This window comes from Hippocampus zosterae, chromosome 14, assembly GCF_025434085.1.
Source record: "Hippocampus zosterae strain Florida chromosome 14, ASM2543408v3, whole genome shotgun sequence".
In the NCBI taxonomy this organism is placed as follows: Eukaryota; Metazoa; Chordata; class Actinopteri; order Syngnathiformes; family Syngnathidae; genus Hippocampus; species Hippocampus zosterae.
In genome coordinates this window covers 14,037,368-14,059,021 of record NC_067464.1, presented here as the reverse complement: position 1 = coordinate 14,059,021, position 21,654 = coordinate 14,037,368, and the positions used below count along the sequence as shown (strand labels likewise).

General features: G+C 41.7%; 1 protein-coding gene and 1 long non-coding RNA gene across 3 annotated transcripts in view; one reads left to right on the top strand and one right to left on the bottom strand.

Annotated features, from left to right (window-relative positions):
* Window positions 1-12,880, top strand: part of LOC127615142 (uncharacterized) — a 54,137-nt gene extending 41,257 nt beyond the window's left edge. Inside the window, exon 2 of the long non-coding RNA XR_007966828.1 lies at window positions 12,478-12,880. This is a non-coding gene — a long non-coding RNA (uncharacterized LOC127615142). The remainder of the gene's footprint in view (window positions 1-12,477) is intronic.
* A 1,343-nt stretch (window positions 12,881-14,223) lies between these two features.
* Window positions 14,224-21,654, bottom strand: bsdc1 (BSD domain containing 1). Of its 2 annotated transcripts, none has more exons than XM_052086686.1 (11): window positions 21,416-21,654; window positions 20,807-20,861; window positions 19,966-20,082; window positions 18,930-19,097; window positions 18,475-18,529; window positions 17,522-17,637; window positions 17,364-17,432; window positions 16,650-16,734; window positions 16,112-16,567; window positions 15,788-15,891; window positions 14,224-15,703 (listed from the first exon to the last, which is right to left on the bottom strand). In XM_052086686.1, exons 1-11 carry the CDS (start codon window positions 21,424-21,426, stop codon window positions 15,674-15,676), a joined length of 1,266 nt encoding a protein of 421 aa, XP_051942646.1. In that variant the 5' UTR covers window positions 21,427-21,654; the 3' UTR covers window positions 14,224-15,673. The 2 variants fall into 2 exon arrangements, with proteins under 2 accessions (XP_051942646.1, XP_051942645.1); XM_052086685.1 differs by having other exon boundaries at window positions 16,079-16,567; window positions 21,416-21,653.

The window sequence follows — 21,654 nt, the reverse complement described above, 5'->3', positions numbered from 1 at the left end:
GATCTCCTACACTGACTATATGACTTGCAAATCGCAAATCTGAATTACCCAGAAGCTAAGATGCGATACGGATCGTTACTTGTGTTTTTATTCTTTCTTCTTGTTGACTTTCATTAGCTTTCCAAGTGTGGTGCTTTGTCTAATACGAGAGTTGCACAAAAAAAAAGAAAAACGTATAACAATGGTAGCAACTTGAGAATTGTGCCTCTGCCTCACGTAAACATTATGACTAGTTCTTAGTCTGATGTTTTACACCACTGTTAAGCACAGCATTAAATATATTGATGAATTTCTCTGCTCATTCTAAAAAGTTTATTTAATGAAGTAGACATAGAGTGTAAGCAGATTTGTGTTGGAAACACTCCAGTAAACATCATTGTTGTGCCCTTCCATGAAGTAAACTCTGATCATTATTGAAATCATTGGAAACTGACAAAAGCAATCTTTAACATTTTACTGAAAGATACCTAATAAAATCATTCTTTGCTTTTTTTGTGTGTGCTAAGATGAAATGACTGAAAAGGGAATAAACGGGTCTGGACCAAATGATGGGACTTTAAGCCAGCTCAAAAGCCATTTTGTTGCACAACCATTTTGAGAAAATCCTTTCAATCAAATTATTTCTGTAGCGCTCGATGAGAAGTGATGTTTTTGCCCCAATTCTCGTGAGCAAACCGGTCCAGCTGTCAAGATTTCGCAGACTCCATATTTTAGCTCCTTCAACAGTTTCTAAATAGGATTTAGATCAGGGCGACTTCAGAGAGGTCTGATATTTTAATCTTAGCCATTCTTGGTTGTTTTGGCTTATTATCCTGTTGGAGAACGCATGACCTACAACTAAGAGCAGGCCGTCCGACACCAGACAGCATATTTGGCTTCACAAGGCCTTGACCGTCTTGAACTTCAAGACGTCAGATGGTACGAATCAGCTGAATAAAACAATCTTGTCATGTTATCCAGTAAATGCCTCTTTTATTTGCGCGCTTCATTTTTGCATCTGTAAATACAGAGCTGAGGTCACTTCTTCCTCTGCTCAGGCATGTATGGAGGCCAGTTAATAATCATTAACATCTTGTGCTGTAAAGAAACAGCCTCATAAACTCCATCTGTGACCAAGTCAAGAAGTAATTAAATTTCATCCTAAAACTAAATACAAAATAAACATCGTCTGAACATTTTCTTGTGAAATGTTTCCGTATGTTTTATAGATACTTTTGTCTGGGAAGGACATCGCCAGACAAAAGACAGCATTAGCAGTTGCGCCTTCGGGGTAACAAGGGCAAGAGAAGAGACTCTTTGTATGCTGGGATCATGGACATTTTGGCTGGGAATGGTCCTTTTAAAAAGCGCATTTTCCAGATGCCACAGCAGTAAGTGAGGCCTCTGTAACAGCTAGTAATTCAATTGTGCCACATGATTTCTTGGTGAGTAATCCATAAATGGGCACTCAGTGAAAACAGCTTGGGAATCCAGGCCTAATGAGCCAGAGGTAGTCAGAAGGCGGAGGCGGGAGGGACGAAAAGAGAGGGGTCAAATGGCGGACCCGCGAGGATGAGCTGAAACATTCATGGAAATGTGATGCGCAGTTTGCGGAACGGGAAAAGAATGTGAAGAGCAGTTAAAAAGAAGCGAAAAACCTGATGAGTCAAGAACAGTACAGCCAGGAAGTGGGAACCGCAAAAGCACTAATATGAACCAGTCAGAGTAAAACATGACACGTTTGCCATACCTGGCATTGTTTTCACGTGCGTAACAGATTGGCGCTGAAGATCCGACCACAACAGACACAAAGCAAGAGATGTGAACTGACAAGAAGCACAGACACAAAATTCTTGGATGCAGGCCAAATGGTGGAAATCTGTATTGTTTCAAGGAAAGTAAGGAAAGTTCTTTTGGATAGAACCAACAAACACATACGCAACACTGTCCAACCCCCCCCCCCCCCCCCCCCCACACTTAAGCATTCCTCCTACACACACATTCAGTGTGATGAGTACTCTCATTCACATAGTGGTTCATGGAATTCCATTCAAATGCCGTATTTGGGGACCTACAGATCCTCTGTTTTTAATACTGTACTTAACAATCAACACAATGTTTGCAGTTTAACATTTCAAACTCCATTAAAAAAACTATGGTAAGATTTACAACTATCACTTGAATGTTATACTGGAAGACTTGGGAGTGTATCCTACTGATTTGCAGCCACTCCAAAAAAATCCAGTATACATGGACCGGGGAGAGGAAAGGAGGGCACATTTTCCGTATCAACCATTTTTTGACTAAGTGGTTGTCTTCGTTCCTTCTTCGCTGTTCCTCCATCTCTCTCGCCGTTTCCTATTTTTAGTGCAAATAAACCCCCAACAAGTTTTGAAAACAAGCAGCCCAAGGGAAGAGAACATTTGTTCCAATTTAAAGGGGAGAGTGGGATTGATATTGCCGTGAACGATGTACATACCGTAAAACGGATAAAACAGATTCAAAATCCAGGTGCATCCCTGGATAAAAGGCTTTAGTGACATACAATAAAGCAGTGGGATATGCTCGGACCAAATCTAGACATGTAGTGACTCAACTATTCCTGCCCTATATTTCATATTTAATCTGCTGCGCCTGAGGATATCTTGCCCCTGTGCTCTGTGTAATCTTGTCAAGGGGCAGATGGCGCTGTCACAGAGTCAATCGGATCCCCTGGATTGGGATGGTGTGTCGGAGGCGAGTTCTCCAAGACCTGCCGTGCCAGGATCAGCAGGTTTGGCTGGTGAGACGCAGCATCAGCAGAGTGAAGTCAGAAAGGCATTTCACCATTTTGCAAGGCCTGAATAAAGATAGAGAAACATTCAATGCAAGTTTGACTTTGGAAATCCGTTTTTGGAAGGAATTTGAAGCAATTTCAAATTGGACATCCTCGTACTCCATCCATCCTTTTTGCGATCCACTGTATCCTGACAAGGGTCGCGGGGGTGCTGGAGCCTGTCCCAGCCGTCTTCCGGCAGTAGGCAGGGGATACCCTGAACCGGTTGCCAGCCAATCGCAGGGCACACAGAGACGATCAACCATCACACGCTCACACTCACACCTAGGGACTATTTAGAGCAGGGGGTTTTTTTGTGTCGCGAGCCACTTCGGAGTTACGGCTTCCCTCGGAGGGCTGGTGCCAAATCTCAAAGTCATTTATTACCCGTGACAATTTGACATTTTGGTACAGATTTCAGCAAAAATCTTGAAAGGTGACACACATGATTTGCTCCCGCGGGCTGCCATAAAATGATGTGGGGGGCCGGATCTGGCCCCCGGGCCTTGACTTTGACACCTGTAATTTAGAGTGTTCAATCAGACTGCCATGCATGTTTTGTAAATGTGAAACCGGAGTACTTGGAGAAAACCCACGCAGGCCCGGGGAGAACATGCATACTCCACACAGGAGGGCCGCAGCCGGAATTGAACCCACGACCCCCTCACTGTTAGGTCGACAAGCTTACCACAATATTCGAATTCTTTTTTTTAAATAATCTCGCGCCACCTTACCTCTCTGAGCTCATCCGCCCCTACACACCTGCCCGGCGCCTCAGGTCTGTGGACCAGTCTTTGTTAGAAGTACCAAGAACTAAACTGAGGCTCAGAGGGGATCGAGCCTTTTCTGTTGCTGGTCCCTCTCTCTGGAATGACCTCCCACTGAACATTCGGCAAGCCTCCTCGCTGCCCATCTTTAAAGCCCTCCTCAAAACCCACTTGTATTCTTTGGCGTTCGACTCAGCATGATTTTACTGCTTGGTGCTTTCTACCGCCTTTATTACCATTTCGTCTTACTGTTTATTGTGTATGTTAAATCGCTCCATGTCCAGCACTTTGTATGGAGCGATGGCTGTTTGAAAGTGCTCTATAAATACTGTTTACTTGACTTGACTTGACTTGTTTGTCTATATTTGTGCCAAATTTCATGCCATTCAAAGCTGCCGTCAGGTTTCAACACATTAGACAGGAACACAAACATTATTCGGGTTTTTTGTCCATCCAGCGTGCTGGAGCCTATCCCAACTGTCTTCGGGCAGTAGGCGGGGGACACCCTGAACTGGTTGACAGCCAATCCCAAGGCACGTATGGACGAACAGCCATTCGCGTCCACAATCACACCTACGGACAGTTTAGTATGTGTATTGAAATTTTGGGCTCTATTTTCGTAGCCTGATTTTTTTTTAGCCTGATGTTGTTATTTAGTAAGAAGGCAACATTTACATATTTGAGGTTTCACAAATAAAAAAAATAGCATTAAGTGAAGGTTGAGCATGAAATGCATCCTTTCAAAAAAAACAAACTCTTTTTCTCAGAATTTTTCTTGGAAATGAAAATTTTCAAGAAACTTACCAACTGCTGTTTACTAAAGAATAGTAAGAAGTGGAAATTGTATTTTCCCCTATTTTTTTCCTCCTTTATTTTGGGAGGTATAGCTAGACAACTCAATTTTCTGTATGCCTTCAAAAATTATGAAAAATTGTCAAAAATGGCTTTGCCAATTGGAGAAAAAAGGCTGGTACTGAATGCGTTAACAAATAATGTACATATCGTATCATTGTCCTTCTCGATATGCCTGGAAATTCAGCCGGGAAGTTCAAATTGTTTTATTATGAACTAAGGCAGTTCTTTTTTTTTCTGTGCAATCCGAAAGCGAATGCAGTGCATTCATGATCACATTAATGAATACTAGCAGACAGCGAGTGACTTTTGACTAGTTTGCCGTGCTCATTGTTGTCACTCTGCCTTTCTCTGCGAGTCAACACGCCACTTTAAACCAACCCTGCAAGCGCAGCGTGCATAGAGTCCATTACCAGTTGGAACATATCGACTTTAGACTTTCCTTCTGAGGGTTAAAACTCACGAATGTGATTCAAATCAACCCCAGGCATTGGAACGTGTCCCAATTTCAGGAAAAGTGGAAGCAGGTTCACAAAATACTACGTGAAAGTTTCCTCGGCAATACATTTAATTGTTGCTTGGCTATTTCAAAGTGTCAAATCACTGTGGGAAACCAACCAAAAGAAAGGGATGAATAAAATATGTGAAAGCAGGCAGAAACCTTACATCACACACTGGCAGTACGGTGACAGGCTGGTCTATTTTAAAACAACCACACTGAGTTCAACACTAGTCCTCACCAGACCTTTTGCTTCATCTATGAGTGTTCTTGAAGAGCTTTTTGACGCTACTGCGTACAAGGGAGGTTTTTTTTCTTCGTCAGTCTATCTGGAAATTCGAAATTCACAGGAAAGCACTGCAATGGTTAGAGGGTTAAAATTGCTTGTGGGTGTGTGTATGTGCGTGTGATTATTCCTTAGCTGTTTGTTTATATTATGAAATGAGGCATACCACAAAACTACACTGGGTGGAGTTTGCATGTTCTCCACTTTCCTGCGTGGGTTTTCTCCGGGTACTCCGGTTTCCTCCCACATTCTAAAAACATGCATGGCAGGCTGATTGGACACTCGAAATTGTCCCATTGCGGTTGGTTGTTCGTCTCTGTGTGCCCTGCGATGGCTGGCAACCGGTTCAGGGTGTCCCCCGCCTAGTGCTCGAACACAGCTGGGATAGCCTGCACCATGCCCCGCACCCCTTGTGAGGATAAAGCGGTTCAGAAAATGGATGGATTGATGGATCGATGGGCCCTATTTTCTTCACTGGAGATATTCTGCTGCCCGCAACATCCTTCAGTCTGGGGAGGTTGTACGTGGCCGACATTACTCCAACATCCTTTCTTGCCTGCAATGTATGTGTTTTGGACCTCTGTGTGGTGTAATGCATACAATTCAATGTCTGAAGCATAGAATTACCCTCAGGGGATTTAAATGAGCAAGGTCAAATCAATCAAATAGATAACATGTAATTTAAGTGTAAAACATAGCTAGCTAAAAGCGCAGCAGACCGGCCACTTTGAAAAGATATTGTAAATCAATGGGAGTAAAATAGGAACAAAGGATAAAACACATCATCACATTCCCATGTTTTACCAACTGGTCTTTGTGAAAAGTAGCTTCATCGAGTTGAAAGCGCAGTATATGGCTAGAAGAGGAAACCTCCATAGTGCAGCTGCTCTTCGCACACTAGTTGAAGACTGAAACGTGAAAACATGTTGAGCTGTGTAAAGACAGCCACAAGGGAACTCCAGCTCACTTTCCCAGAAGATGGCGCGGAGGAGAAAAGCAGAAGTAAAGAATGGGGAAAGGTTGAGTGACTAAACATTTGCTTTGGCTTGCGCAGAGTAGTCTGTTCGTCCCCTTATGTGCACCAGAGGAGCCCCTCATTTTGAACATAAATCTGAATGGGGTGGGCGTTATCATACTTCCCCCACTGCATCCCCCTCCTCATCCAAGCATTCCTCCCAGACACTGCTTCATCCAAACAAAGTGGCAAGTTCCCACCACAAGACATTGGGAAAAGACAAATCTTTGTCATGGAAAAAAGTGACGTCTTAAGTGTCCTTGGAACATTTTATTTTGTCAGTGGTAGATCAGCAGTTTGGGCATGCATTAAACACAAATGTGTCCGTTTTAACTTCCTGCTCGGCGGAAAATGCAATTGTATATGATAGGTTGGAGGAACCGAATATAAGGAGCGTATTTCGAATGGATGAAAAGGGTGTGGGGTCATAACAGAGACAAGCGCGCTGATGAAATGAGTGAATTCAGAGACCAGTAGTTATAGAATCCCTAGCAACACATTCCAATGGTGTCTGCCTCTTTCCTCAGAGCGAGTCTTTTGTGCTTATTGAAAGGCAGGGTGGGGGGGGGGGGGGTATACAGGGTTTCTCCCTTTAGGGTATCGAGAATAATACGTGCTCTCAAGACAATGATCTCATCCTGACACTTTGTGGTTTGTCTGTGTCTTTTGTGTGTGAGAGATGTAGTTTGGGACATTATGGTTGTGGGACGGCATGGTAGGTGAGAACGGGATACAGGAAGTGGTCTGTCAACAGTGGATTATGAGGAATGCTCCTCCAGAGGGATGTATATCTCTTCCCCCCCGTCTTTGTTTGCCCAAATGATCCATGCATGATATTGGCAATTGCTAGTGGTCCGTGTAAACACACACAGACACACAAAGACAAGCTTGGGTGGGTGGTGGGCTTCAACAGGAAATTCCTTTGTAGCCTTTCTGCTGACTAAGGAGTAAAAGTGAGAACTGAGTGAGAAAGACTGTAATATATATGCGGTGTGTGTTTGTGTGTGCGTGTGTGTGTGTGTGTGTGTGTGTGTGTGTGTGTGTGTGTGTGTGTGTGTGTGTGTGTGTGTGTGTGTGTGTGTGTGTGTGTGTGTGTGTGTGTAATTTGGGGTCCAGTTATGGCAACATGTGCATAAGCTATTACCACACATCTGTGAAGGACCTGGTGTGGGACTAAAGGAGCCATAAAATAATTACATATAAACGAGCATGCAAACAAGCATACACTTTCCGCTTATTAGTTACCAACTGGAAATTGTTCAGTTGACCTTTTCAGCCTGTACACAATTCTTTATAAGACGTCTGGAGGAAATATATTTGCTCCATGCCTAATCGTCTTGATGAAACCCATCATGGGGTCACAGATCAAGGTTCTCTATAATATTCATCACCACACTTGTTATTCATGAATCCAGCCAACAATCACTGATCTAAATTCGAATGACAAAATAAGCTAATCAAAATAATAATGATGAGAATGCAGAGAATGCGTATTGTAATTGCACACGAGTCCTTCTGCGATGGTTTATGTTAGCCCAAATGCTGTAAATGCAAAAGCCACATGGAGAATCTGGACGATGGTTGGCTGAATCCTATTTGAGTTTAATGAGGAGAGATTCGGTGTGAAAACAATTTGCATAAATAAAACACCGCCGATGGCGGAACGTGGTTAATCCACGTCTGCGTGACAGAAGCCATCAACAGAACAGTGGCGAATTCGGCCAAACTGGAACAACAGCGACCTCACGCGCTTCATTTGGGATGGTGCAGTCAATTTTGGACAGACGCACCCTTCTCTGTTCTAGAATGAAACAGTCAGTGTTGTGTCTAAGCACCGGCAACCCGAGGCCAAGACCAAGGCCAAGGACTTGAAAAATTTTCCGAGGCCAAGGCCAAGGACCAAGGACTTGCCTCCAAAACCAGGGACCAAGGACTGATTTTGAAGCTGAGGCCTAGCCGAGGACATGTATAAAACAATGCTATCATACCACTTGGCAGGTCTTCATGATTTGCAACACCCCTCCATCATGATATACATTTATGAATGAATGTTTTAGTGCAGTAGTTTCTTAATGTGAAGTAAATCAACACTGAACAGGCTTGACATGGCACGGAAGACAAGTTGTGAAATGACTTTGCATAGAAGTCAATCACTGAGTCCAGAAAAAGCGATAATCTCTGCAGTTTACCAGCAGCGAGTCCCAGGCACTCGCTGATCAGTAAAGTACGAGTCCCATTATGCATCGAGAGAGTCCCAAATTTCGAATTCTGAAATGGTCTACTTATTCAATTGCATATGATAATAACACAAACATATACATACAATTATAAACAAATGTTGCAAAAATGTAAATAATTCAGGAGCAGGCCTGAGGTTTTCGGCTCTTTGAAGTGAACGATGAGTCGTTTTTAGACGAAAAAAATGACCATGTATACTAAGCCGTTTTTAGCCGGAAAAAAAAAACGACCGTGTATAGTAAGGCGTTTTTAGACGAAAAAAAAATTCCATGTATAGTAAGGCGTTTTTCAACAAAAAAACGACCATGTATAGAAAGGCGTTTTTAGCCCCCAAAAAACAACCATGTATAGCACGGCGTTTTTAGCCGAAAAAAACGACCATGTAGAGAAAGGCATTTTCAACCCAAAAAAAACAACCATGTATTGCAAGGCCTTTTTAGCCCCAAAAAACAACCATGTATAGTCAGGCGTTTTTAGCCGAAAAAAACGACCATGTATAGTCAGGTGTTTTTAGCTGAAAAAAAGACCGTGTATAGTAAGGCGTTCTTAGACGAAAAAAACCCACCATGTATAGTAAGGTATTTTTAGCCCCCAAAAAAACGACCATGTATAGTAAGGCGTTTTTAGCCGAACAAATATGACCATGTTTAGTAAGCCGTTTTTAGCCGGGAAAAAAACGACCATGGATAGTAAGGCGTTTGAACCCCAAAAAAACGACTGTGTATAGTAAGGCGTTTTTCAACGGAAAAAAAAAACATTTATAGTAAGGCGTTTTAACCCGAAAAAACGACCATGTAGAGAAAGGCATTTTCAACCCAAAAAAACCAACCATGTATTGCAAGGCCTTTTTAGCCCCCAAAAAACGACCATGTATCGCACAGCGTTCTTAGCTGGAAAAAAAAAACGACCATGTATAGTAAGGCATTTTTAGCCCCAAAAAACGACCATGTACAGTAAAGCATTTTAACCCGAAAAAAACGACCATGTATAGTAAGGCTTTTTTAGCCGAACAAATATGACCATGTTTAGTAAGCCGTTTTTAGCCGGGAAAAAAACGACCATGGATAGTAAGGCGTTTGAACCCCAAAAAAAACGACTGTGTATAGTTAGGCGTTTTTCAACGGAAAAAAAAACATTTATAGTAAGGCGTTTTAACCCGAAAAAACGACCATGTAGAGAAAGGCATTTTCAACCCCAAAAAAACAACAATGTATTGCAAGGCCTTTTTAGCCCCAAAAAACAACCATGTATAGTCAGGCGTTTTTAGCCGAAAAAAACGACCATGTATAGTCAGGTGTTTTTAGCTGAAAAAAAGACCGTGTATAGTAAGGCGTTCTTAGACGAAAAAAACCCACCATGTATATTAAGGCATTTTTAGCCCCCAAAAAAACGACCATGTATCAAAACGCCTTACTTTACATGGTCATTTTTTTAAGGCTAAAAATGCCTGTCTATAAATGGTCGTTTTTGACGCTAAACACTCCTTACTATATGTGCTCGTTTTGTGGGGGCTAAAAATGCCTTACTATACATGTTTGTTTTTTTTCAGCTAAAAACGCCTTAGTATATATGGTCGTTTTTTTTTTCTCTGCCAAAAATGCCTTACTATACATGGTCGTTTTTTTCTGGCCAAAAACTCCTTAATATACTTGGTCGTTTTTTGGGGGCTAAAAATGCCTTACTATATACATGGTCGTTTTCTTTGGGCTAAAAACGCCTTACTATACACGGTCTTTTTTTCAGCTAAAAACACCTGACTATACATGGTCGTTTTTTTCGGCTAAAAACGCCTGACTATACATGGTCCTTTTTTGGGGGCTAAAAATGCCTTACTATACATGGTCGTTTTCTTTGGGCTAAAAATGCCTTACTATACATGGTCGTTTTTTTTCGGCCAAAAATGCCTTACTGTACATGGTCGTTTTTTGGGGGCTAAAAATTCCTTACTATACATGGTCGTTTCCTTTGGGCTAAAAATGCCTTACTATACATGGTCGTTTTTTGGGGGGCTAAAAACGCCTTACTATACGTGGTCGTTCTGTTTTTTTTCGGTCAAAAATGCCTTACTACCATTTTTTCGGGTTAAAAAGCCTTACTATACATTGTAGTGACTTCTATATACATAATTCACCACCAACTGCAAACGTGTGAATGCAATGTTGCATATGCGTGTCAGAGAGTTCACGATTTGGTAACGGGGTAGAAATAATTGCAGTCCCTTCAAGGACCGCCATGTTTATCTGCTGGTTTCTATGGAAACCGACTTTCGGCGGGTCTCGTTGGCGCGGGAAGTTTTGCTGCTGTTTGTGCTAATAAAAAAATGACACACTCTCTCTGAGTGCGAACGTGAGAAATGTCGCTTTCTTCGCGTTGCTACAATTTCCACAACATGGTCGGTTTTTAGGGGCTAAAAATGCCTTACTATACACGGTCTTTTTTTCAGCTAAAAACACCTGACTATACATGGTCGTTTTTTTCGGCTAAAAACGGCATATATATACATGGTCGTTTTTGGGGGGCTAAAAATGCCTTACTATATATGGTCGTTTTTTTTGGCCAAAAACTCCTTGCCATGGTCGTTTTTTTGGGCTAAAATTGCCTTACTATGCATGGTCGTTTTTTATCGGCTAAAAACGCCGTGCTATACATGGTCGTTTTTTTTATTTGTTGCTAAAAACACCTTACTATACATGGTTGTTTTTTCCCGCTAAAAACACCTAACTATACATGGTTGTTTTTTATCGGCTAAAAACGCCTTACTATATACATGGTCGTTTTTTTTCCGGCTAAAAACGCTGTGCTGTATATGGTCGTTTTTTTTTGGTCTAAAAACGCCTTACTATATATGGTCGTTTTTTTTTTCGGCCAAAAAAGCCTTACTATACGTGGTCGGTTTTTTTCGGCCAAAAATGCCTTACTATACTGGTCGTTTTTTTGGGGGGGGGGGCTAAAAACGCCTTACTATATATACATGGTCGGGTTTTTTTCGGCCAAAAATGCCTTACTACACATGGTCATTTTTGACGCTAAAAATTCCTGACTATACATGGTCGTTTTTGGGGCTAAAAATGCCTTACAATACGTGGTCGTTTTTTGGGGGGGCTAAAAATGCCTTACTATACATGGTCGTTTTTTTTTAGGCTAAAAATGCCTGACTATACATGGTCGTTTTTGACGCTAAACATTCCTTACTATACATGGTCGTTTTTTGGGGGCTAAAAATGCCTTCCGATACATGGTCGGGGTTTTTTTCGGCTAAAAACGCCTTCCTATACATGGTCGTTTTTTTCGGCTAAAAACGACTTACGATAATGGTCGTTTTTTTTGGGCCAAAAATGCAAAAATCCTTTTGTGACTTGATGACATTTCAGGAAATGTCCTGTTGTGATTGAGATATTCAGATAACATATCCCCTTTCTCCGACAGGAACAGGTGGAGAAGATCGAAGCCAAGAAAGCTGCACAAGAGCAAGAAATGACAACACAGAGAATTAGGAGTATCATGACTTTTAATGTGTTGTTTTGCTTTTTTTTTATTTTAAGAGTTTTATGCTTTCATTTATACATTTGAGTGATATACAGGGCTGGCTCGGTGGCCCACTGGTTATTGCGTTGGAGTGCAAATGCAGAGGTCCAGGATTCAAATCCCACTCCAGCCTGATCTCTTCTTGCTGGCATGGGTGCAGTCCGTCCACCCTCCCATCAATTTTCTCGTCCCCTTGTACTCACAAAGGTTGGGGTCGGGTGGTTGTGCTGGAGCCTCCCCCGGTCTTCTGGCCATAAGCAGAGGGGAGGGGGCACCCTCGCCCGGATGACAGCCAATCAAGAAAACCATTTGCACCGTTTTTTTTCCCCGGCTAAAAACGCCTTACTATACATGGTCGTTTTTTTCCGGCTAAAAACGGCTAACTATAAATGGTCGTTTTTATCGGCTAAAAACGCCTTTCTATACATGGTCATTTTTTTCGTCTAAAAACGCCTTACTATACATGGTCGTTTTTTTGCGTTAAAACGCCTTAGTATCCAGTAGAGATAATAATAATAATACATTTTATTTATAAGCGCCTTTCAAGACACCCAAGGACACTTTACAATAACAAAAACAATAAAACACAACACGGGTTGAGCAGCGGCAGCCAAACGCGTCAGTGTTCACTCAACTCGGAAGTCAGAAAGAAAGCACAAGGGAGTGAGAGGGGGAGAAAAAAAACACAATGTGTTCCTCGAGCCGGTCCTTGGCCTCGAGGACCAGGTCGAGGACCGAGGAGCGGTCCTTGGTCCTCGGCCTTGGCCTCGGAGTCAAGTCTTTTGTCCTTGGCCTTGGCCTCTGATTGCCGGTCCTCGGACACAATGAGGGATTAGAGACTCGAAACACTTGTATAAGGACCGCGAAAATCACGAACAAATCTAATAAATTCCATCCAAGGAAACCCATATTGATGGTTTAACTCTGGCGCTTTCAAACCGTACAAATAAATGTACGTTTTTCGTTTTTGTTTGTTTATTGAACATAAAGCATACACAGTCATAATTTGACAGAAAGTAAGGTACCGGTAAGTAAAATAGTAAAAAGGAAAGAGAAATCAGTCATAATTCAACACAGTTATTATGTTCAAAGGAGTAGGATGTACGTCTAAGTTTGTTACGGAAAATCGACAGATATGTTTTGCACATTTCATTGGGTAAAATAAATATTAGCATGTTTCTGTATGCAAACAACGGTAGCTAATGCGTGCTCGTATTTTGACATATGTACAGTACTTTGATCCTGCAACACTCAAACAACCCTTAGAATCAAAAATCAGTCAATAGCACGCAAATGAACCGCTTCTAAATTGCCAAAGAAATGTGGGGAGGAAGGACAGTGGCTGTAAATCGACACGCTCCTGTTAAGTGGAGAAAAAAAACAAGGCCAGGATAAACAAATTTTTAAAATTGTTTGAAGAGAAGGTTTTGGTTCGACTGGTGTTGGCCTGAATGTTTTTTTTTTATACCCAACACTTTTAAGGCCCGCTTCCAGCTAAAACAAACTGCACAAAGACCGCCATGATTATTTTATATAAGTGTGGTGTTCTTTTGGTGAGGAGTAGTGTTGTGTTTCAGTCAAATTTAACTCTTGGAATGATGGCCAAAAAGTTCGAAGTTGGTTTCATAAAACATTTTCCATATGTTTGAGAGGTTTTTTAATGGTCTGTGAGACCAAGGTTGAACTTTCAGAATAAATATTGGCAGATGTATGCCGACTTTCATTTGACATGAGTTTAAACTTGATTGGTTAATTCTGAAAAGCCACATGCAAGTTATAAGAGGGTGTGCACACTTTATTTCAGTTGTTATTTGCCGCCGAAAAGACATTTTAAAATTGTGTGGCACATGTTTTCTATCATGTTACTGAGGAAAAAAGTTTGGAAGTTATTTCTTGCACTTTTTTGTTTACATAATGACAAATACCTATCTATGAAATTCTAAGAATTACTGTCTTATATAAAAGTAGAATTGTAAACCTACCGCCTGTTTACGTAATTGAAAAGTGTCCGGTATATAAATTGCCTGCTTCATGATTTTGATCAGTTTCGTCCTCCCAAGATACTTAGAATACAGAGGATGCGGAAAGAACTTTGGTATGAGTGGCAACTTCCTGTACATCTTTTACACTAGAATGGAACCCCCCCCCCCCATTCTTTACCGTATGTTTCCAGTCATCTCCGGTTGTTTCATTTTAACAACAAAGAGCATCTGGATAATTTCATGGTGCAAGAAAAATGAAACTTAGTACGCCATGAAACTTTTAATGGCATGAACAATTGAGAATTCCTACTGAAAGCAACTCAAAGTAAAAATGATGTGACAGCTTTAAGATGGAACAACAGAAACGGTACTGTCAATCACAGATGTTCAATACATTGTCCAATCACATAACTGCTACAACATTTTGCATGTTAAATTGCTGGCATGCAATTCCCGAACCACTTCATGAGAATTTCTGTGTCTGACTTTAATCTTTATTTTATTCCTCAGATACGCCCATCCATGTTTGATACTGCTCACTCGCACCACTAATGATCCAATATGGCTTCGGGTAAGAGATGAGTCTCAACGGGTCACCAGAAAGCCACATGGCACAAATTGATACCCAACTGTTCACACATAAGGACAATATTGAGTCTTCAATTGTTCATGTTATTGTGTATGTTTTTAAACTGTGAGAGGATCCTCCGGCAAGTATAGAGAGAACCTGCAAACTCCACACAGGGAAGTGGGAACCTGGATTTGAAACCCGCAATCTCAGAAATGTGCAGTACCACTCGTCCCTTAGCCACCCCGTGATGAGCCACCTGAGAAACTACAATTATTGTACGCATCACAGCTGCTGCTATTAAACACGTACAATACTTGTGGCCCCCAGAACATCTTTCAAACCAACCACTCCATCCGAATGCAGAGAAAGCTGGTTGGTGCTAAATATGTGAGCAAAACCTGCACTGGTCGACATGTGTCTGTCAAAATTGGAACAGGGGCTTATCAAAAACGATTTGTAGCCATGATTGCCAAAAAAAGTGGCTCTACCAAGTACTGGACTGGGTTGAGTAGTTATGCGCATGCCAAGATTTAAGATTTTATTTTGAAAAATTCAGATAAATAACGGACTTAAATTAGAGGTTGTAACAAAAATGCACAAAAACTAAGGGTGTACATTTTCGCTCGGGTCTGTTGATATTTGCATAAAAAGCAAGTCAAATAAAGGCGGGCAAGGGTAGACTTAATAATTGCTCTTTAATAATAATAATAATCCAAAATTACTGCTGTTGTATTTTAGCTCACAATGATGACAAGCAGCACTTCCGCTACTTTTTACCTAACGTTAAGCCAACAAAAACATACATGATGAACTCATAGTACAAAGAACAAAAAAGGAAAGGGTTCCTCCGTTGTTGCGATCGATCTTGATTACAACCTCCATACAACTCCTATTTACGAGTGTCATCTGCTCTGCATTCCGAAGTAACTCCAAGAAATAGTCACGTCATGGTGTCTGGAGGAGAGGCCTACCTAAATCTTGTCTCCCTTTCCAATAGGTTTCCCAAACTGGTTCAAAACCCCTGCTGGAAAATCTCCAACGGACATATAAGACAAGGTGACGGCATGGACAAAGATTTAAGGCATGGTTCATCAGCAGAGAATTAGCTTAGATGGCGTGGACATGGTTGGTGCTGCAGGGCCTCTCACTCCCAGTTCTCCCAGTCTTCTTCCAACTTGGGTCAAACAAAGGAAAAAAATAAAAACTCCTGAGCATGCCACCAATTTATAAGCTACTCTCGAGGGACGAAGAGACAAACCTCTCCAGATGCTTCGATTTTAGAGAGCGCCATTTGAACTTCTTCCTCTGTCATGTCGAGATCAAAGTCTTTCTCCCAGTCCTCGCTCACATCAGTACTTGAACCTGGTGGACATAAGAGGAATTAGGGCCTTCAAATTCATGACAATTTGTTTGGTCCATCTTTTAAAACAGATTTAGCAGGCATGCATCACTATTAATATGATTCGGAAGAGTACATATTGATGACAATTAAAAAAATAACATTAAATAATATATAGAAATATATATATAAAACCTGTGGGGAATGTACATTTTTTGCCGTTGTTAGAAGGTGTAGACTTGCCACTGTCAGAGTTCAGCTCAAACACTCTCAGGTCATGGGGTCCATCCTCCTTTGCGGCCTCTACTTTTGGGGCCCACGATGTCACTGCATCCACAGTGACCTCGGGCTGGGTCCCAGTTTCCATTTGTGGCAGAGGAGCCGAGTCACAGGTCTGCTCAGGCTTTTGCGCTTTTGGCATCTTATCTACTACATCGTCCACAGTGACCTCGGTCAGCTTCGTTACCAGCTCGGTGACAACGGGCTGCTCAGGCTGCACCTCCAGCTGCGTTGGCAGACTGACGCTGTCACTGCTAATTGAGAGGGTGGCGTCTCGTTCTTCACCAGGAGACAGGTTTGTATTACTCAGCTGTGTGGTTGCTGTGGGAGTCATCGACGGTGCCGGTTCCTGTGCTGTGCTTGAATCCAATGGGAGCGTGAAGTTGAGAGGGTATGAGGATGCTGTACCAACAAAGTCATCTAACAGAAAAAGGAAACCCATCAAGGTAGTGTGAGCGAGTCTCGTTTCAAAAGGAGTACGAGTAAGTTGTTGCTAGTATACCCTCTTCCTCTTCCTCCCAGCCAAGGACTTCTGTGTGGGATGTCTGTTCAGCCCGCTGCTTCAGCACCACTCGCCGTGCCTCCTCCTGACAACGCAAAACGGCACAGAAACAAGTTCTGCAACAATTTCACCAACATTATGCAATCCTGTTCTTAAAAGCAAGTGTTCAAACAAATTACAGACACGCCAAGTGGATTAAAACCTGATATATAATTCTAGTGAACATTTTCCATTTCATTCCAAATGTTGGTGCCAAGTGGCAGCAATAAAGACTACAATTGAAAGTACACGTTTACATGACATCATCATGGGCAAAATTACCACGGTAAACACAAAATTGTTGAAAGAGAAATCGATAAAATTACCACTTAAGCACATAAAGCACCTCAGCAACAACAGCAGTCACCAAATTTTAGTTCAAAGCATGCAAAACCCAAAGTGATGTACTCAACCACCTCATGGGCCTAAAAGGGGGAAGTCAAAAGTGTTCTTTACAATCTGTTCTATGCACCCCCACTAGTCTAAACGCTGTACTCTGATTAATATTGCATTTATGGAATATACATTAGGTAGAAAAATCCATCCATTTTCATCCATCTGAGAGCATCATCAAGAGGGGCGGGGGTTGCTTCTCATATTCAAACTCGGCAGCTTGGCAATGGGCATGAGAGGATGTTGAGGTCATAAAGGATGTGTACTGATGGATACATTTACCTGGTCCAGCTGAAATACTTTATAGAAGTACCTCTGCCAGAACTCCGAATGGGCAACCGCTGCCGGAACCTTGAAATAAAATAGACAAAATAAACCCCATCTCCAGATTGCTTTTTATTAAGACAAATTAAGAGGTAGCATCACAAAAGTCGACGTACCATTTTTGTGTAAAGTGCTCGTATTGAGGGACTGCTAACCAAGAGCTCAGAGATTTCACCTTTCTTATCGTCCATACTGAAGTTGGAGAGCCAGTTGTCAAATTGCTCTGGGGGCCCTGGGAGAGTCAGTTGGAAATAAAGTGTAAGAACACATATGAACAAGTGTGAATGCATCCATTAGCAAAGACGTCTGGTCAGTAAAAATCCCACTGATCTCGCCTTCGATTGTGCCACAGCAAGGCAGCTTCATGGAAGGCACAACAAAGACTCACATTTGATGTCATGACGTTTTCTACATTCATGCAGTACATGCGCAAACGCAGCACACGTTTCCATAAAACGCCTCAAACCTACAATGAGTTCAAAGTAACGATTTGTCCAAGAGAACTTGGTGCAAAAGATATTGAGCAAGGCTGACAAGTTCACAAAGGATCCAAAAACTGTTCATTCAATGAACCTTCAGGTGATTTTGTAGCAGCTCTCCTTAAAAAATATATATATTCTGAAACAATGTATTCTAGGTATTGCCAGGATGAATGTTTATTTCGCCATTGTGAGACAAATAAAGGCTTTCTTATCTTCTAATTTATTTATTTGCTTTTTTATTTTCTGACAAAATGAGCAGAATGAATTCTGAAGTCTCTGGGGCAATGTTATCCTCTCATATTCATCCAAAAGCTTCACAACTCACTGGACAGCACTTGACAATGCAGATGGACAATGATCTGAAGCATACTGTGAAAGCAATCAGTTTTTTTTATTACTAAAAAGAAAATGTCCAAAGAACATGCCGAAACTGAAAACAGCTACTTTAACTCAGGATGCTCATTGATTAAGGTGTTTTGAGGAGGGTTGGAACAAATTCAGGGCATTTCAGTTGAAAATTTGATGTGATGAAACTAAATTGAGTAACAATAGTTAAATTACACATATTTACTGGGTATATGTCTTACCATCAGGCTCATTGCAATATGTGGCAGGATCAGCTTGCAGATTGTAGAGCCGTGCCTGTAAGGACCAAAAAATATACTAATGAAATGTACGCCAACTTGGAATTCAATGAAAAAAAATGCCAAAAACATTATTTTCTCGTTATTTTGGCATTGAGCAAATAAGGTTACTGGTAATCCAAACTGAACCTAAAACCAGACAAGTTGAGTTTGACCAAGTCAGACAGTGAGGGGATTTTTTTTTTCTTTTTCTTCAATATATGTACATTTCTGATAGAAAACAGTACGTCAACACAGAGTAAAACAAAATCTGGCATGACTTAGAAGTATCAGTCAACAGTTGTAATTAGTTTCACATTAAAAACACAAAATGAGAGCAAAGTCTTTAAAATGGACGTTGAACTGTCAACACTGTAACATTTCTGTTAACTGTCATAAAATGTCAACTCAATATCCACCTTCGAGCTGTCGTAGATTTCTGTAGTTCCAGCTGGTGTTGCCACCAACGTGATAACATCGCAGTCTATGGTTTTATCAGGGGGTGGAGCGAGTGTGTCTGTTATGACTCCTAAGAAGCTGGAGAGGCTCTTCTTCACCTTCTCTGTAGTCTCTGACGAGCCTTCAACCTAGAAAGAAGAAGGCATTGTGCTCAGAGTTCAGCATGTTGTTCAGCGCAGACACTTCTTCAAAATAACTGCATTTTCTGCAAAATCAATTATGTGCCTGTTTTAGAAGATAGCGGAGGCTCGGAAGTCTAAACTGTACGCGGCGAGTGACTGAGTAGCCCACAAAACTCAACGATGCTAAAAAGTTGGTCGCCAAGTGCCCACAATGTCAATGGTGAAATCGGATCGCATCGTTTGAGCCCTTGGCTCCTCTCTGGCAGAAGGACTGCACTTTTCCTTTCTCAACAGGGCAGCCGCCTTCGTTGGCTTTCACAACACTGTCGTACCCATGGCCGTCCTTTTTGTTTTTTGATGTCATTAGATGCATTGACAAGACGTCGTCATTCTGGTATTTATCGTGCCTCCCGAGTTTGCGGTGTGTTGTGGGGCGGCACTTGACGAGCGTGTGCGCAGGACACGGACAGAGGCATACTGGAGCTTGGTGACCTGAGTCATATGGTATAGCGCCCTCATAGTGGCACAACGCTGCATCTGCAGCTAAAATACAAAGCTACCGCAGATGGACATCAATCCCTCAATAAGCACAGCTTGGGGGCGTGGGGGGCTTGAAGCTGTGTTGAGCATACAATTCGGCCTGGTGGGGGGGGGGGGGGGGGGGGGGGGAGTGCACAAAATTAGCTGGAGGTGACCGCCACACAATTTTGAACGCAAAAAAAAATTTGGATAAAGGCATGTAATTCCATATCCAAGTATTGATTTATTGCACATTGTTGCGATATGCTGCATGTGCCATTATCGCAATGACATTCTTGCGATATAATGTGCAGTCCTAACAGATGCAGGGACAAAAACAAAAGCAACAACTTACCGCCAACTTGTTTTTGACAGCAGTGGCTGTGGCCACAATTGAACAGGCTGTGTCATGCTGCACTACTGTGGAAAATTCCGTCAAGTCTCGCTTGATAAACTCCAAGGCCTCAGATGACTATAATAAAAATAAAGACATTACAATTGGAAGAAAGATCCAGGCACAGTAGGCAATTATGGTACTAAAGCAGACTTGTGCACATTTCAGCATGACATCGTTGATCCGCTGGTGAAAAGAACACTTTGATTCGCTCCTCTTTCATCTATTACTGCTTCAAACCACAGAGTGAATGGAGGAAAAGTGGCTAAGATGGCTAAACTGTCTGTTTTATGTGTTGTGTTTTTTTCCCCCATTTTATCTTAAGTGGTCTTTTGATGTTGGCGCGGCCACCCGCAGCGGCTCCTCTTGTTGTCTGTTGTCTGTTTAAGAGGGAGGAAATTTCATCTGTGCTGTACAACACATTTTACAATAAAGTTGTACTTGATACTTGATAATGCACTGAAAGTCAGCTGTTTATCCATCCATCCTCAGCTCTACAAGCCATCTATAACTTAATGTGCATGTAGTGTTTGAAATGTGGGCAAAAGATGAACTATCACAACTTTACAAAGGTGGTGTGGGGTCACGAGCAAACTCAGCACAGAAAAGTCAAAATGTAAATAGAGAACCTTAGACATGCTTGCCAAGACAGACATATTGCTCACGCAAAACTTCAAAGACCTTCTGAATAACCACAACCTGGACACTAAGTTATACAACCAATCTACATAAACAAGTAACACTTGGTGGTAAAATGACAAGCAACTTTAGACCTGAATATGGTGTGTTAATAAATGGTTACCTTGTCTTTGACGGCCTGGAAGCTTTGATGAAGCCAGCCTCCCCACCAGCTTTCTCTGTCATCGGATGCAAATTATAATTCACGTTAGCCAAATAAACAACTGGACCAAAATGTTCATGTCCCTGGAATCTCTTTCCTGCTCCGAAGTCATCGTAGATTGGGCATAACCTCGCCGAATTCGCTTCAGCTTGCAACGAACTGGCTAACGGTTGTTGGCAGTTTGAGGTAGAAGGCTAACAGTCTCGCAAAATAAACGCCTCGCTATGCTGTCACTTACGAATTTGCACAGCAATTTGATTAGTTCAATAAACACGCCAGACAGAGAAATGAAGCACAATTCCATTTACTCGTTCGATAAGTGGTGATTAATGTTGGTAGAGAGAATTACATTCAGGCTAAACGAACGTTTGCTAGGCTATATTTTGTAAACAAACGCACTTCCTGTTATTATTTCGAACATTAGAGAGAACGGCAGTTTGTGCATAGCAGTTTAATCCAATAATAATATCGGCGCAAGTTGCAACAAATTTTACGGCTAATGTTCCCGAAAACATATCCGTTGCTAAAACAACTTTTAAAAGTAAAGCTAATACGTGACTTCTCACTCACCCTTCAGCCATCTTTAGGCGATGACATCATCATCAGTACTGTATTCTGAACTCTACCCCCAGTTACGTCAAAGTAATACACACGCAACGAAAACCGTTTATACCTGCCTTGACATCATCACATATTAACATATACGTGTAAAAAAACAATCTAATAATATATTCTGGGCATCTTTCATGTTTAGTATGTATATGTACAATACTGTATCGTGTTATGTCGTGACAGTGTCCTGTCTACGG